At 41.4% G+C, this 16534-nt stretch overlaps 1 protein-coding gene across 2 annotated transcripts in view; it reads left to right on the top strand.

The window, feature by feature from the left end:
- Positions 1–247: 247 nt before the first annotated feature.
- LMCD1 (LIM and cysteine rich domains 1) overlaps positions 248–16534 on the top strand; it is a 57297-nt gene continuing 41010 nt past the window's right edge. Inside the window, exon 1 of one of the 2 annotated variants that reach the window (XM_028518878.2) lies at positions 248–420. In XM_028518878.2, coding sequence (XP_028374679.2) covers positions 379–420 — 42 coding nt within the window. In that variant the 5' untranslated portion in view covers positions 248–378. The remainder of the gene's footprint in view (positions 421–16534) is intronic. The other variant, XM_036030859.1, reaches the window with a different exon arrangement.

The following is a 16534-nucleotide window of genomic DNA, read 5'->3' as shown; positions in this document are numbered from 1 at the left end:
CTTTAAAGGAGAAGGGCGTGGGGACGGATTCCTGCCGCGCCAGGGACCAGTGCGAGCCGACTGGACAGGCAAGGTCCGCAGCACTGACGTCAGGGCAGCGCTCGCACTGCTGTAGCCTCAGGCCCAGCCCTGGATTCCCAGAGGGAGGGGGGAAGCGGCGCGCTGGGATTGGCTGGCCAAGTGCGAGCTCCCGCGCGGATTGGCTGGCGAGGTTTTAGAGGGAGTCCCACTCTCCAATTAAAGGGCCCGCCGTGCCCTGCGGCAGGCAGAGCTCCTCTTGGGCCCGCGAACTTGGCCATTCAGCCACCGCTGTCCCAGTTGAGCGCCCGCGCGCCTCTGTCTGAGAAGCCCGGTGCTGTTTCTCCAGCCCAGAAGAAGATGGCAAAGGTGGCCAAAGACCTCAATCCAGGAGTTCAGAAGGTGAGCTGTGATATGTCTGTGTTTATCCAGGCACTTTCTTTTCCCCTTTTCTCTCTCCCTTGTGTTCGTGGAGACTTAGCTAGTAGTGAGAAGGAAATCATTAAATTCCAAGACTTCACAGAAAACCAAATAGTTGGGAATACTTGGTTAAACTAACAGGCAACCCCCGCCCTCTCCCCCCGCCCAAAAGGCCTTTGTGTAAAGTTATTCACGATGGATCTTAGTTCTTTGGTAATGCAAATTAAAATTTAGGTAAGGTAAAACCTAATTTTTTACATGGCAATCCAATGGTCTGTCGGGGGAACCCTTCCTTCCTTCTCTCCTTTCCCCCTCCAGCGATTGAAGTGAAGATTGTGGGGAGAAATGGTGTGTACTATTTATTCACAAGGAATACCCTCTTTTGCCCTCACCCTTAATGTTTTGTGTTTTCCACACACATGTTTCTTTAGTTGGTGATGTGGGCAATGGCAGCAGTTCCAGAGCACGGGAACTAATTTCTGTCTCCAGGGTCTGCACGTTTTCCCTTTCAAGAAGGGCTGGCCTGGAGCCCAGAAGGTCACGGGTGAATTACTGCAGGAGGGGCCTGCAGCTGTGCCTGTAGCTCCAGTACCCACCGGTTACTTACCTGAATGCGGTTGGGAGAGGGCACAGGCTTTCAGAACATGAGCTGGAAGAGAGCAGAGACAGCCTACGCCAATGGAGAAACTGAGTCAGAGAGCCCAGAGTCAGACAGAGTAAGTTCCAGCAGGCAGCAGAGCATAAGGAGAGCCTTAACATTAAAACCCTGGCCCGGCCACTTCTTAGCTGCACCCTACTGACCAAGTAAGTCACTTTTTCTGAGTGCCACTTTCCCTGTTTCCAGTGCCAGGATGATAGTCCCCACCTCCTTCCCAGCAGCAGTAACATCAATAGTACACTGTGGGTTAATCTCCCAAAGCAGTCTCCTCACCCCCCACCCCCATCTTCTTAAAAAGATCTAATAGGCTTTATTGAGGAATTCATGAATCAGGGTCTATCCTATGTACTAAATAGAGAGGTGCTCCAAGACGTTCTAAATCAGTTATTTTTAAACTCTGATTTCAGGGGGATTTGGTTTTGCAGGGCAAGTCCTCCTTAGACATTTGCCATTACCTGTGGGGTAGAACAAGAGGGGGAGAAAAAGAAACTGTCAGAATCAAAATAAAAATGCAAGCCAGCCATTTAGAGGCACAGCATTCATGCATCTGAATTTATAGCTGCACCACTGCACAGCTGACCTTCGCCAACTCCCACAGAGTCCAGCGGACCCGTCTTAATGTGTATACTGAGTCAGACTTCATCAGGGCATTTCTCTGGAATGTACCATGCCGCCTTGCATTTGCCAGACTACTTGCAGAATCAAGTCATCTCTCCTTCTATGGAATTCTCATAACACTTTAGACCATCATAAGATACCTATTAATTTCTACCTACTAGTGAGTCAGGCATGCACTGGTCTTATTTCTCTAACACATCTTTCTACTCCTAAAGGGCGAAACTTTTCTCGCTCACCTCTGTTCCAGCAAGCGTGTCACACACAATAAGGACTCCATAAACCATGAGTGAACCTTTGAATATCCGTTCAGCTAAGATCAGAATGTTCACGGACAGTACATTTTGTGCATTATGTTTTTCAGCTTGCTGCTTCAGATGTTTGTTGTCTGAACTACCTCCCCAAATCCATTCCAAGAAAAAGAGTTCAGGGCTAAATAGCAGAGTCCCACTGTCCTCTGGAAAGTCAGCTGATTTTGGTGGTTTTAGCACCAGCTGACTGATGGTTGGTGTATAACATGAGACAGGGTACATGGAAAATCCTTCTCTGAAATTAAGGCCACAGTTGGAGGAAGCCTTGTTTTATTTTGTTTTTTGCTTTTATAACTTGATTTCTTTTTAAAATTAAAGTACAAGTAACATATTACTTTTTGGATGTACAACATTTACAGGGTGGGGGAAAAGGAGGTTTATTGTTGTCATATGGAAAATGATACAATAATTAATAATACAAGAATAAACTGTTTCACATACTCACAACTGTAAACCTACTCTTGCCCCACCCTACAGTGGCCTTATACTTATGATGTGATCTGCATGATAAATCTAGTAACCATCTGTACAAAGTTCTTATGATATTTTAACTGTATTCCCTTGTCTTGTTTTTATTTTTCTTTGCATAGGAGATCATGATTATCTAGGTTAGAGGTGGAGCATGTTCTCCTTCTTGTCCCCTTTGGTGCCAACTTTCTCAGCCTGCAAAGGGTTTATTTTTCATTTAGATCCAATTACAGGCTTAGAGAAAGAATGTGGTGGGTAGAGATGAAAGGACAGATATTTTTTACCTCTTGGGACTGTGACAATCAGTAGGAAGATCGCCACTTTGTAGCTTAACCAATGTCTTCAACTCAAAAAGTCAAGGGAAGGGAGTAGAAGCTCTCCTTGCTGAGCATTGTAGCAGTGATTAAACATTGTGTCCTATCAACAGCATGCTTGAAAACCTTTTATTGCATATTTACTTGTTAAATCTGTAACAGTGGGGGGTTTTATAAGTTTTGGCTTCAGGGTGCATAATCACACTTAGGCTTTTCAAAACGACTTCATAAACTCTTAGAGCTGCAAGGGACCTATTTACAAAATGAGAAATGGTTTTAAATGGTATATGAGCTGTTTCCACTGTCCTGCCCCCAAGGTGGGGCAGTTGGGGGCGGGGGGACGTGCAGGGAATCCCCAGTGGCTGGAAAGTTATAAAAAGTCTTCAAAAGAGAACACATAGTAGTCTTGGAGGTCATAAACCAATCCCAGGCAGACTGAGGGACTCACCATAGGTCACAAACACAGTAGCAAAGCTTAGAAACAGTTAAGTCAAATGCTCCTTCCTATTGGATGCCTGCTCTTCAGTTATTGGTTTTTCTACTGGGAAAGAGAAGTTTTGTAGCAGAGAGAATCCCTGAGAATGATGAAATAGCTAACCGTTCTTGGTAACAAAGGGCTTTGAAGGCCAAATGCCATTTCTCTTGGTGGAATCAACCATTATTGTGGATTTGTTCTTCTATTGTTTATTAAGTGTATTTAAGAATTTTGAGTATTATATTCCTGTAAACAAATCTGGGTTTCAAATCCCAGCTCTACCACTTACTAGCTGTGTGCTCTTGGGCAAGCTAATTAACTTCTGAATCTGTGTCCTTGTCTGAAAATTGGGGGAAACAATATCAGCATCTACCCCTCAAGGTGACTGTGACTATTAAATGAGATGATGTATATAAAGGGACTCAGCACATGAACTCACAAACAGAGTTGGCCATTTACTATTGCCAGTGGCAGTATTACTTCCATGGTATGCGAATGCTGAAAGGAGTCTTTTGGTAAATGAAGGATACCCTTTTCTTCATACTGCTTTATAACTAGAGCAACTAATTTGCATTCAGTATAACCAAAACCTATTGCTCAGCCAGACAAGAACCAAAGATCTTGTCTTCATTCTAGCCCATCAGATACAAAATCTGCTTATGCAGAACAAAGATGGCCAATCATCAAGCATTTCACTCTGGAGTCATAGAACTGTCCTGGAAAGGAACACTGAATTCTTTTCCCTTTTGAGATAAGGAAACTGAGGTCCACAGGGCTCAAACTCCTTATCGGAGATTGCTGAGAAGGTGTGCTGAAGCCTGCTAGGCTCTGTAAAGAATATAGTCCCCTAGGCTGCCAAGGAACTTGCAGGAATTCGGAAAGGACTAGAACAAAGAGATCTAAGAGCATGTGCATTGTTGACTGAGCATGTGCCAATGGACTGGCTCCAAAAGGTTCTATTTTTCACCCCTCAGCACAATGTTGGAGGAGCGTTCAATGACAGTTCTTCTAAGTGCATTGCCAGGTTCAGCTGGGTGTCTCCCTCTACCCTGTCCACATCACATCCCTCTTGGCTTTCCTGTCCTTCAGCTTTCTCCTCCCCTCTGTACTCAGCCCTTCCTGCTTTCACCTCCAGTTCCTTCAGTGTGCAAAACTGCTGGCATGTTGCCTGGGCGAGCCAATCCAACGTAAACACGGCTCCTCGAGAATTGTCGTTGGCTCCCTCAATCTTAAAATATATTAAGCTGTCACTTAAAAAACTTAATAGCCAAAGCATTGGAGACATGCCTGTAGGTGTATAAGCAACTTGGCCCAAAAGAGAGACTTATTTGAAAAAATAAGAAAGAAAGAAAGAAAGAAAGAAAGAAAGAAAGAAGAAAAGAAAGAAAGAAAGAAAAGAAAGAAAGAGAAAGAAAAAGAAAGAAACATAATCACCTAAGACCTTCTTAAACAATGTCCAAAAACAGATGCTGAAGCCATTACTTTATAAATTGCAGATGTTTGTCATATTATGCAGACATGTCTGAATATGTGGAGCTGGGGACTGATGACTGACTTTCACCTGTGGTGACGGGAGGCAGGGAAAGGCCTCATCACAGAGCATCTCTAGGCTTTAATCTAAGCCATTTAAGCTCCAAGACCTTCTCCTTGCCCAGGGCTTACAATAGTTCTACAAGTAGGACAGTGGAAAAATACTTTGCTATTCCCCTCCAAGATCATACAATTTAATCTCTTCACATTAATTGACCAAAGGTGACAAATAAGAAAAAGAATAGAATTCAGCAAAGGCTGGGGACCAAGAAGGAGGGGCAGATGCACAGGCCCTTGTGTGTATCTTTCTTTCCACCTCTACTCCAGCCACTTCTGGTGAGCATAAAGTAAGGAGCAGAGAAGTGAGGGGATATTTCCTCCTGCAAGCCACAGAGTCAAATTTAGAAGAGGTATTTGATTTGACTTTTAAAAAGAGAATCATTCTTTCCAAGTTTCATATTCAAAATAATGTGTATAAAATAAACATATGTCATGTTATTTAAGTACAAACCTTGGGAGTTCTTATGTCCCTAGTGTTCATCCAATATTGTTTAACTATTTTTCTAAGACAACTTTTCTGGGAAGAAGTTGAGTCATTATAATAACTGCAGGCATTTACGTACTGGGTGACTTTGGTCAGGTCACTTTTCCTAGGAAGTGGCAGGCCGTGAATGAGAAATTCTAGTTACGCTGACCCTTCTTGTACACCAGACTGTCTCTCAAATAACAAGTGATTATGGAAAAATAGACCTAAAAGTCTGTTTCACTGGAAGCAGAATTGTAAAACAGCTTTTCAAGACACACAGAAGAAGAGACAGCTGTTGCTTTTTAAGCGCCTTTGTCTGGGAACCTACCCCCCCCCCTTTTATTTGGTTGGCAGCTGCCACGATCTCACCAGATGCAGGCCCGTCACTTCTACAGGAGCCCCTCTAGGTCGTGACATTTTCTTAACTTGTCGTGGAGCATTTGGTGTGTCCTGCACCATCGTGGAGCTTGGCACATATCAATGGTACAGATCTACAGAAGCTCAAGAAGTGTTTTCTATAAAGCTTTTATGGAAAGAATTAAACAAGAACTTGGGTCTTATATGTGCCCCTATAGACTTTTTTAGTGGCTGAAATTTACATTTTGCATCTAAGTCCCATTATCCGATGTGTAAATTCAGTTGTTTTCACAAAAACAGACACAAGAATGCAATTACAAAGCCTTGTAAAATTCCCAGATCAACTTTTTGACCCATTGTCTTCTCTTTTATATGAGAAGCAAACCCTTTCACATTCTTTTTCTCAGAAGGGACATGTTTGGCCTATCTTTTACCATTTATTCACGTTCTTGTCCCCTAAGTACTCTGCAGGAAGACTGATTCATCTGTTCTCTGTTAGGACAGACAGGTTTGAGGAAAGACACTTCTTAAATGCACACAGGGTGCTTGATATCTTCTCACATTTCATCTCATTTAGCCTTAAGGACTACCATGCAAATGTATTAATGTCCTTTTTACACATGAGTAAATTAAGGCTAATGGTTTAAATGATTTGCCTAAGATCATATGATGGCAGGTTAGGAACACAAACCCAGTTTTCTCTAATTCCAAAACTTAAGCTCTTTCCACTACAAGAAAAAACAAGAAGGTTTTCATCAGCAGTAGAAGTCTAGTGGAGAGAGACTATAATTATTACTATGAGTTTCACAGAGATCAAGGTTTTCCCACACAGTGATAGTCTGACTCAGGAATCGCCTAGCATTTGCTAAATGTTACTGTATGCCTCTTGGTCACTACCAGGTAATAAACTGCCACCCACACCAAATCAAAGCCATTTCCCAGGTATATATAGAACAAGGGCTTTCTAGATTTCACCTGGTTCCTGGATTTCTGTAAGACTGGTAGCCTTCTCTAGGGAAGAGTTCTAAGCTGATAGAGAGACAAACTAAGGAATCATACAGTGTTATCCTGAAATCACTGAAGAAGCAGTAGCACTTGACAAAGAGGAAAAAAGAAATCCTAGAGATCTCAGGCCCAGAGCTTCCAGGAAATTCTAGCTTAGGCATAAGCTTGTATATCCATGCCTAGTCAGGCTGAATCATGGTCTACCCAATAGCACGTGAATCAGGACCAAGCAAAACATGGCCCAAGCCCCTTCCAGGACATGCTTTAAAAGGGAATAAGATTGCTGAGGGGGCAGAAACCAAAGGCTCCATTTGGCAACTCATTCCTCAGGACAAAGGAGCACCAGGGTTCAGCACGTGGTGGCTGCTTCAAATCCACATGATTTCTTTATGGATTGTTTTTCTTTTCCTCCTGTTTTAAAACATTGGCTCCTTTGTGAAACCAATCTTTGGAGAAAATGCAAATGAATTGTTATATAAAAGAGCTGAACAGAATCTAGTGATCTGCTTGATCAATCCCTTAACGTTGCGGATGGGACATGGGGGAGAAATGGTGTATCCAAAACTTACCTGTGACATAATAGAGGGGTACATTGACTCACAGTATCTTTGATGAATGAGGGAGAAATGGGTATGTTCTATATTCCATCACTTCCATGCTCAGAATACTCTGATTTCATGTCCACTTTATACCCTCAAACTTCAGAAGGTCAAGTGAACATTTTGGCTATGAACTTAGCTTTGGCCATAAGGTTGAGACCATTTTGAGGAGTGGTTAATCACATGATGTTTACAGCCACAGACACCTAGATGTGACTGGTCTTCTGCCATTTGCTACATCTGCAACCTTTGCCAAGTCACTTTTTCTTTCTGGACCTCACATTCTTCATTTGAGAAAGAACAGTTAAGTTCTATATTTAAACAATAATTAATGAGATAAAGCATGTAAATTGCCTAGGTGCATAGAAAGTGCTCAAAAACTATTTCCTCCTGCTGTTATTGGAATCCTCCCCATCAGCACAGAGCAGAAATCCCAGAGGTAGTTACATGCTGGAACTTGGAAGACCAAGTCCAGCTTACTTACGTCACATGTGGCTTCTAAGGTATCCAATTGCAGGACCTTCTCTTTGTAGCTAAACTTAGACCTAGCCATAAATATATTCAGGCTTCATATATGCAAAATCATGACAATGGCAACAATTTGCCCTGAGTATCTGGTTGCCACACTTCCAAAAATCAGCCCTTCCCTTGCCTGGAGAGGCAGCCAGCCATTGGCCCCAAACATGTGGTCTTACACAGACACTTACCTTCACCAAGCCTTGGGTGTCTTATTTATTTATTCAGCACATACTATGTGTCAGGTGCTGTGCTGAGTGCTGAATACAAGACAGTGAATAAGAAAGTTTTGGTCCCAGCCACGTAAGCTTGAGTCTGGTAGAATTTATTTCTCATAAAGGTGGGGAAAATGCCAAATAATGCCAGTGTTCTATGATTCTTTGTGCCATCACACACACACACCCTTCTTTCTCCTCCTTTGCTACCCTACCCTCCCTCAGATTTTCCAGCACTACACACATCTGAGCCACATCCCAACCCTGGTCATCTCTGCAGTGTAACAGTGGAATGAGCATAATTCTTCTCCCAGTTGTTGCATTTAAACAGAGCATTGAATGAAGAGAAGTCTGGGGCAAGGGGGACTGACCAGCACTGGCAGCCCCTAGATACCACTAGTAACCAGTGGCCACTTCAGCCTCCTTGCAAACCTGTGGTGGTAGACAAGTTGTCTGTGCTCAGACTACGTCTTCAGAGGCTCTGTCCTTGATATCAGGAGCACCAAAGGGCAGGAGCATGGAGAAAGGGCTCTTGGCTAACTAAGACTCCATAATAAACCTGACTTAAAAAGACAGCATCTATTTGGGCTGTATGACTAAGTGGCATTTCCAGGTACTGATTGGTGAGTCTGAGCACTGAGGTGACTGACCTTGCTCATCTGTTGGCTAGAAGAGGTGGAGGGAAAGTGGAGTCCAGCCCTGCCCTTAGTCCAGAGAGCCACCCACCCACCTCCCACCATCTGTCCTCCCCACCCCAGCCCTGGCCCTCTGGTCAGTGGTATCCTTGTTAGGATGATCTGGCCCTAATATGGGAAGGGGTCAGCACTTGGAGCTTCTTTTTCTAGAGGAAGTCTAGAAGGGATATTTTTTTTTAATCTTGTCAGTAGATAGAGGAGAGGTTAAAAACCAAGGATCCGTGGATAGAATTGAGGGTACCCAGAAATGTAAATTAGAATATTGCATCCTTATACCCACGACCTCTAACTGAATTTCAGCATTTCCTTCCATTGTGAATGAAGACAAAAGCCCTGGCAGTTTAGCAGCCCCTGTGCTTTTTTAAAAAATCAGAGCTTGCACATGTCATTTACATTAGAAAAAGAGAGCTAGATGCAGGCTCTGTGCCCTTGATAACAATGGAAAACTCGTATTTTCATAACCTATCCCATGGCAGATAGTAGATGTCCAATCTACTTATATCTCCCATTCTGCAATAGTAGTGATTGAATCCATTGGTAAATCTTGTTAATTCACTTAATAAAGACATAAATGTTACTAAATCACAGATATTTTATATTGATATTATTTCAGTAAAATCAGTTTCCTTGTAGTTCTATGTATTTTATTATATGCACTTAAAATACTGTTCTGAAAAGGGATGCTTTCATGTCAGATAGTCAAAGAATCTAACTATATTAAGACCTTCATTGAAATAAAACTTTAATAGTATTCTGCATACACACACACAAATATATACATGTGCATATGTAAACACACCCATGCACACAACTCTAGAAGACTGAGATCTGAGGTACTTGGGGTAGAAAAACTTAGTTTGAATCCCAGCTCTGCCACGTTTCCTATTACCTTGGACAAGTCACATTAGCTCTGAGCCTCAGTGTCTTCATCAATAAAATGGGTCTAAAAATTGTTTTCCTCACAACAGTAATCTGTTAAGTTCTTAACATAGTACTTGACAAATCATGAATGTGTATTAAACATGAGTTGTTTACCACTATTAAAAGAACTAGTGAGCCCTGGCTGGCATAGCTCAGTGGATTGAGCGTGGGCTGGGAACCAAAGTGTCCCAGGTTCGATTCCCAGTCAGGGTACATTCCTGGGTTGCAGGCCATGACCCCCAGCAACCGCACATTGATGTTTCTCTCTCTCCTCTCTCCCTCCCTTCCTTCTCTCTCTAAAAATAATAAATAAATAAAATCTTTAAAAAAAAAGCCTTCTCTTAAAAAAAAAAGAACTAGTGAGAGTGAACTGGTAAAAAGAATAAAAATATTTTAATGAAACTTACTCCTACCCCTGGTTTGCCCAACTTTAAAAATTCATTTTGTGTAAAAGTATTATGCAAGTATTATATGCCAGGGAGTGAGCTGGGAAATAGAGAAGTAAAAGGAAAGGAATCCCAGAGGCTGATGTTTTCAGAAAAGGAACAGCCAGTTCAGCCATTGAAGATTACACCAGTTGAAGATTACACCAGTGTCTAAAGACCTTGATCAGAAGTACTGTGGAACTCAGTGATATCAGAAGAGGAAGTATTTCACCTTACCTGGTGAAGTCAGGGAAGGCTGACCAAAGAGGTGACATTTGAGCCAGGTGTTGAAAGACAAGGATGAATGAGCTATTAGGATTGGGTCACATTCCAGTTTTATGCCTTCCAAGCCTGACAACCATGTGTGCCATCCTGTTTAACTCCTAACTTGGGGAGTATCATCCATCTTCCACTGTGGAGACATACATCCTTCTGTTTCAATCCATGATGCACATCTGTTACTTTCTCATCTGAGATCTTGTTCCTCTTGCCTCGCATCCAGAACCCTTTGGGGTGATAGGATGGCAGGGCCTGCCAAGCTGGCCTACAGAAAACTTCTTAGGGCAGTCCTTCTTAGGACTCTCCTAAGCCCAGCAGTGGAGTGCCAGAAACCCAATCTCACTGAGTTTGAATTTTTGGCAGGAAGATGTAGATTCATGTTGTGAGAGAAGAAAATAAAAGATAACTGAGGATAGACAAATATCGAAAGCAAGGAACAAAAAACCACACACACACCCTAGATTCAGCATACTGACTGTGTAAAAACATGAAAACATTTCAAAGAGCCTTCACCTGTAGACTCTGATGCCATTTAAATGATTATTAGAGGAACAGAATCCCAAGTAGGATTCCTCAGTGAGCTATGATGAAAAAATAAGCTTTTGAAATAGGGGACCTTGATTGACAAGATCCAGAGTTTTGCACTATTCTGATTTCAGATTTCTGACTTGGTCTATAAATATGGGTGCTTCTTTGTCCTGGGTTAGGGCAGATAATGCATCAAGATGAGAAAATACATAGTCTGGTACTGAAATGCCACTGGGATGATTGTTCTTGATTTTTGTCGGTTGCATATGGTGTGTTAAACAGAGAAAAAAAAAAAGATTCCAGATGATTCCATGCCAATTAACTGAGAAAATGAGACTATGAGAATCATCCCTATGTTTGAAAGGACCCAAAGAAGAGGCAAGTTTTGGTGGTAAAGCTGTGTTTCCTCATGTTTGCCCTCCACGGCCAACAGGCCCAAACAGCCTGCAGGGAGAACGCAGCTATAAGATTCACACTGATTAGGACATCTACTGTCACCGGCTCTGTACCTTTACTTGGACCCCGCCCTGACTGGGACCATCACAAGGGAAATAATCATATACCTATTTGAATAATTCTTGTACTGTATATTTCAACAATTAGAATTTACTTTTAAGCAGTGGAATGGGCCTTAAAGATTCTCTAGGTCAACTTCCTTGTTTAACAGACAAGGAGATAGATTTGACAGGTTAGTGACTTACTCAAGGTCACAGAGCTTGTTAGTAGAAAAAGAAGGATTAGAATTTAGGGTTTCATAGTATTTCAAGTCCGGAAAGACTTAAAAACTCTATTTTTGTCCAAGCACCCCATCAAAAACCTTAAACATGAGATGAGCTGGGCAGCCAGATGCTATAGGAATACCGCTAGTGAGTTCTTATACCTCCTAAAGAAATCTGGTTTTTTGTAACCCCTCTAATTATTAGACAGCTCTTTTTTATTTGAGCTTAAATCTCTTTTTCTTGCTTGCCAACTTCTCCCCATTGGTTCTCTCTGTTTCCTTAGTTCAAGGTGCACTGGCCACTTTTTAAAACATTTTTGTTCTGGTTCACCAACCATCTCCTACTTATCAGTCAGGATTAAGGTCAGACCATCTATTTTGGGGTTACTTCCTACCTTCCAGGAGACCTGACATACGCTTTTAGCTGAGTAAGATGACCAACACACAATCCCCAAGTTTTGTTCAGCGTCAGTTTTGTGGCTTGTGGCACCTCCTCCACCTGGGCAGGTTGTTTCCCTCTCCTCCCATCATTAGCCAGTGGGCAAGGCCACTTCCACACCACCAAACACTCCTGTTTCTTAGAAGAGGGTTTTTAAGTGGAAAATGTGCCAAGAGAATGGAATAGGACATTCCAAAGCACTATGAGAGGTGCCCCAAATCCGTGTCATAAATACTAACACAAAATTAGCACTGTTTCACATGCAAAGTGCCTAATTTATAAAAAGGAGGGAAAAGTAATATGAAATCAGAGAAGGCTAGGTAGGGAAAGCTGAAAACCTTGGAAAATAAAGAAAATACCTTTTAAAAGCTTTTTTTAAATGACTAGTGAAGTTGTCATGGCTTATTACTATATGGAACACTAAAAGAGTAGTAATCTAAGTTTTTATATCCTTGTGACTTTTCCATCTGGAGGAAATGCTCAATAAATATGAAAGCTGGTCATTAAAATTAACTCACTTTCATTAAAAGATACCACTAAGACAGTGAAAGACAATCCACAGAGAGAAAATATTCCTAATACATATATCTGACAAAGCATTGTATCCAGAATATGTAAATAACCTCTAAAAATCAATAATTTTGAAAGGCAATCCAATTTTTTAAAAAATAAGTGACTTTAACATGTCAAAAAGGAAGATGTCTCGATGACTAATAAGTGTAGGAAAAGGTAACAAACCTCATTACTCATCAGAGAAATACAAATTAAAATGATAATGAGATAGCATTACATACCCAACAGAATGGTAAAATTAAATAATGACAATGGCAAGTGTTTACAAAGATATGGAGGAACTGGAACTCATATATTGCCAGGAAGAATGTAAAATGATACAATCATCTTGGAAAACTGTTTGGTTGCTTCCAATAAATTTAAATGTATACTTGCCCTATGGTCTAGCAGTTTCATTTCTAGGTGTATAGCTAAGAAAAAAACTCACTACTGTCCACAAAAAAAAACTTGAGCAAGAATATTTGGAGCAGCTCTATAATAGCCAAACTGGAAATAATTCAAACCTCCATCAATTAGAAAATGGATAAACAAATTATTTTATATTTATACAATAGAAAACTCAGTAGTAGTAAAAAAATACATAATATTTGCAACAAGAGTAATCTTAAATATGTTTGACAGATGTCAGACACAAAAGCCTACATACTGTGTAATTCCATTTATGTGAACTTCAAACCAGTCCATGGTGAAAGAAGTCAGCATAGTGAGTCCATGTATAATGAGAGGTTGTTATTGACTAGAAAGGGGCATGAGGGAACTTTTTGGGGCACAGGAAGTGTTCTGTCTTTCTCTGGATGGCGGTCAAAGGGAATATACGTATAATCAAGTGAATACTTGAGATCTGTGAATTTTTACTACATGTAAATTTTCCTTGAAACACTGTTAGAAGTAAAAAAGACAATATTTGATAAATAATTGGAAAGTGTTATGTATCCAAACAGCAGAAGGATGTGGGGACAGGAGGCTGAGGGCTAGGTTCTCGTTGCAGCCCCATGGAGCTATCATGTCAATGGACAGCTTTGTCCTAGGGACCTGTCCCTAAGGATTCTTTTGAATTTTTCCATTGACTTTAGTCTGGAACTCAAGTTTCTGTGTGATGAGTCCCTTTTCAGTCTCACCTCTCACTGCAATATTCTGGTGCCCCCATACTGATGTGTCACTCGTTCCCTAACCATTCTTCCTCACGTGCATGCTGACAGGACTTCTCCATGGGAGAAATTCCTGTCCATTCCCTAGCTCCCTCCTCCACGAATCTCTCAGTGCAGACCAGGGTCTCTCTCCTTGGAACTCCTAGCATGGATTTACTTTCCTACTAACAGACTTTTGTTTTCTGAATGGCCCAGGAACATATGAAGGCAGCCCTGCCTGATTGACTCCTGTACCATAATATCCTGCAGGTGTCTAAATTCTCCACTTATAAGCTTGAGTCAGAGACCACACCTTATTTTCCTTTGTGTGCCCCAGGAAAGCCTGGTATACAGTAAGGGCTCAACAATGTTAATGGACAGAAAAGGAAATGGAATAAATAAGGATATAGGAGCAAGAAGGAAAGGTATCAAAAGAAGCAAGAGCAAGTCGGTTCTCCTTCCTGACAGAGACAAGGAATCCTGGGGGATAGAAAGAGGGATAGAGAACATGAGAGCAGAGAATACAAGGCAGAAATGGAATAGAGTCGGTGAGACCATTAACCTCTTCCAGTGCCCAACACATGTTGCTTAATCCAAAACCTTCTGATTCATGGACCAAGATCAGAACTGGTGAGGTAGGAGTGGGGCCAGGGGAGTGGGGAGGATTTTCCTTGGTGGTTTTTAGGAAGGATCTTAAGATGAAAAGGAAATGAAAGTGAGAGGGTTGGGGAAGGCATGATTCCAAGCCAGACTCTGAATTTTTAATGTCTGGTTCCAAGTTTATTATCCTCCTGCAAACTTGTCTACAAAAGGATTGACTTTAGAATGGTGGATGAGCCAAGCCTTTGACGTGTTTCCTTCCTTTAGACCGCTAACTCAAACCTTCATGTGAACCCAGGGCCCCCTGTTTCTGACTGGAAGTCTCTTGAGAACAAACTCCAATGGTTTCCATGGTCTGGGGAGGCGGTTGGCTCAGATCTCTAGATGACAGCAGCCACATCTCAGGAGAGCTGGCCCTCCTGAGAGACAGGAGCCAGCGAGACAACTGAAAATTGGCTGAAATTTAGTCCAAACAACTCATAGCTTAGACCGATATCTACTTTAAGTTTCTAGTCCTTGATGAATATTTATTCCCAAATAGGGCCAGTGGAAAAGTTCCATCCATGTGGATTTTAAGAGTTTTGCCTTTCCTCAGCCACATTGACCAAATTCAGGAAAGCTGTGGAATCGTTGCCAAGTACATGCTCTTTGAAGTGCAGGAAATTCTGAGAAGGCCCTGGGCCCGTCATATTTCTTCTTATCCTGAAGACTTAGAGTTGGCACTCTCTTTTTAAAAAACACTTAATATCAACACCTCTAGGTGCTTTATAATTTTAGCCAAGTCCTTGACACCGAGCTGACTGCAAATACTCTTTTGAAACAGTGAATGATGGTCTGGACAAAGTTTTGCTGGGGGGAAATTACTTTGGTTGATATTTTTTCCCATCTTTTAAAAATCATAATAATTCAATTAATCACTTTAATTCTGTTCTTTACTTTGCTAGTAGAAAAATAGCCCACCATTTTCTCCTTAGTTTTATTGATTATTCCATACTCCCCAAAACCAAAACACCAGAAACTTCAACCATGTCCTGCCCTTGATATGAGGGGCAAAAATAGAAGCCTTGCTCTTGCACTAGGCCTAGTTACTGCTTTTATCAAGTATGGGCCACAGGCCAGCATTGTTCTACACGGTTCTACAGATTTTTACTAATGTTTCCACCAATCCCATTTTACAGAGGAGTAAACTAAGATTCAGGGACTAAGTAAATTGCCGTGAGCATATGCATATTTTGCTGCATAAAATGTGCTCCCATGTATAACATGCACCCACGTTTTTGTGCTCACTATATACGGGATTATTACACCCATTATTATAACTGTGGTATGTGATGATTAGACCCATGTATAGTGCACAACCTTATTCTTCAAAAAATTTAAGCAAAAAAAGTACATATTGCACATGGCAAAATATGGTAACTAGTGTGATGGATGGAAATTAAATGTAGGAATTTCAATCCACAGCTGTATACTCTTCCCTCTATACCTTTTCCCATCTATACCCAACATGTTTACAGAGTTCAAGGATGGGACGTGAGCATGTTTGTCACAAGATGAACTTAGCTGGTACACAGACATGCATTTATGAATTGAAACACATTAGAATTTTCTCCCTCTTCAGCTATCCCACCTTTCAGAGATTATGTCAAGGAAACAGTCTCCACCTGGTGCTAAAATGTCTTTGAGGCCTCAAACACTCTACCCAACTCCACTTTAAACACATGGAAAGTGGTTCTCAGGCTCAGAGCTTTTAGAAAGCAACAGTATTAGCTAGATTTTAAGAATATTATTTCATAGTTACTGTATTTTCATGGCTACTTTCTATTTTTTTTTAATTTTATTTATTTATTTTTAGAGAGAAGGGAAGGGAAGGAGAAAGAGAGGGAGAGGAACATGACATGTGAGAAATACATCAATTGGTTGCCTCTCACATGCCCCCAACTGGGGGCCTGGCCTGCAACCCAGGCAAGTGTCCTGACTGGGAAGTGAACCAGTGACCTTTTGGTTTGCAGGCCAGCACTTGACCTGCTAAGCCACATCAGCCAGGCTACTTTCTTTTTTTATGTATTTTAGGGATAAAGGTATTTTTTCAAGAAATAAGTTTTTAACAGTATTTGTTTAAAGAAAAAATATGAATAAGTAATCACTCAGATGGTATATTGAGAACAAAATTAATGGAGGAACATGGAGTCCCGTAAATAT

Source organism: Phyllostomus discolor, chromosome 7 (genome assembly GCF_004126475.2).
Source record: "Phyllostomus discolor isolate MPI-MPIP mPhyDis1 chromosome 7, mPhyDis1.pri.v3, whole genome shotgun sequence".
In the NCBI taxonomy this organism is placed as follows: domain Eukaryota; kingdom Metazoa; phylum Chordata; class Mammalia; order Chiroptera; family Phyllostomidae; genus Phyllostomus; species Phyllostomus discolor.
Note: the sequence above shows the minus strand (reverse complement) of the source record. Positions and strands in the feature narration are given on the sequence as shown.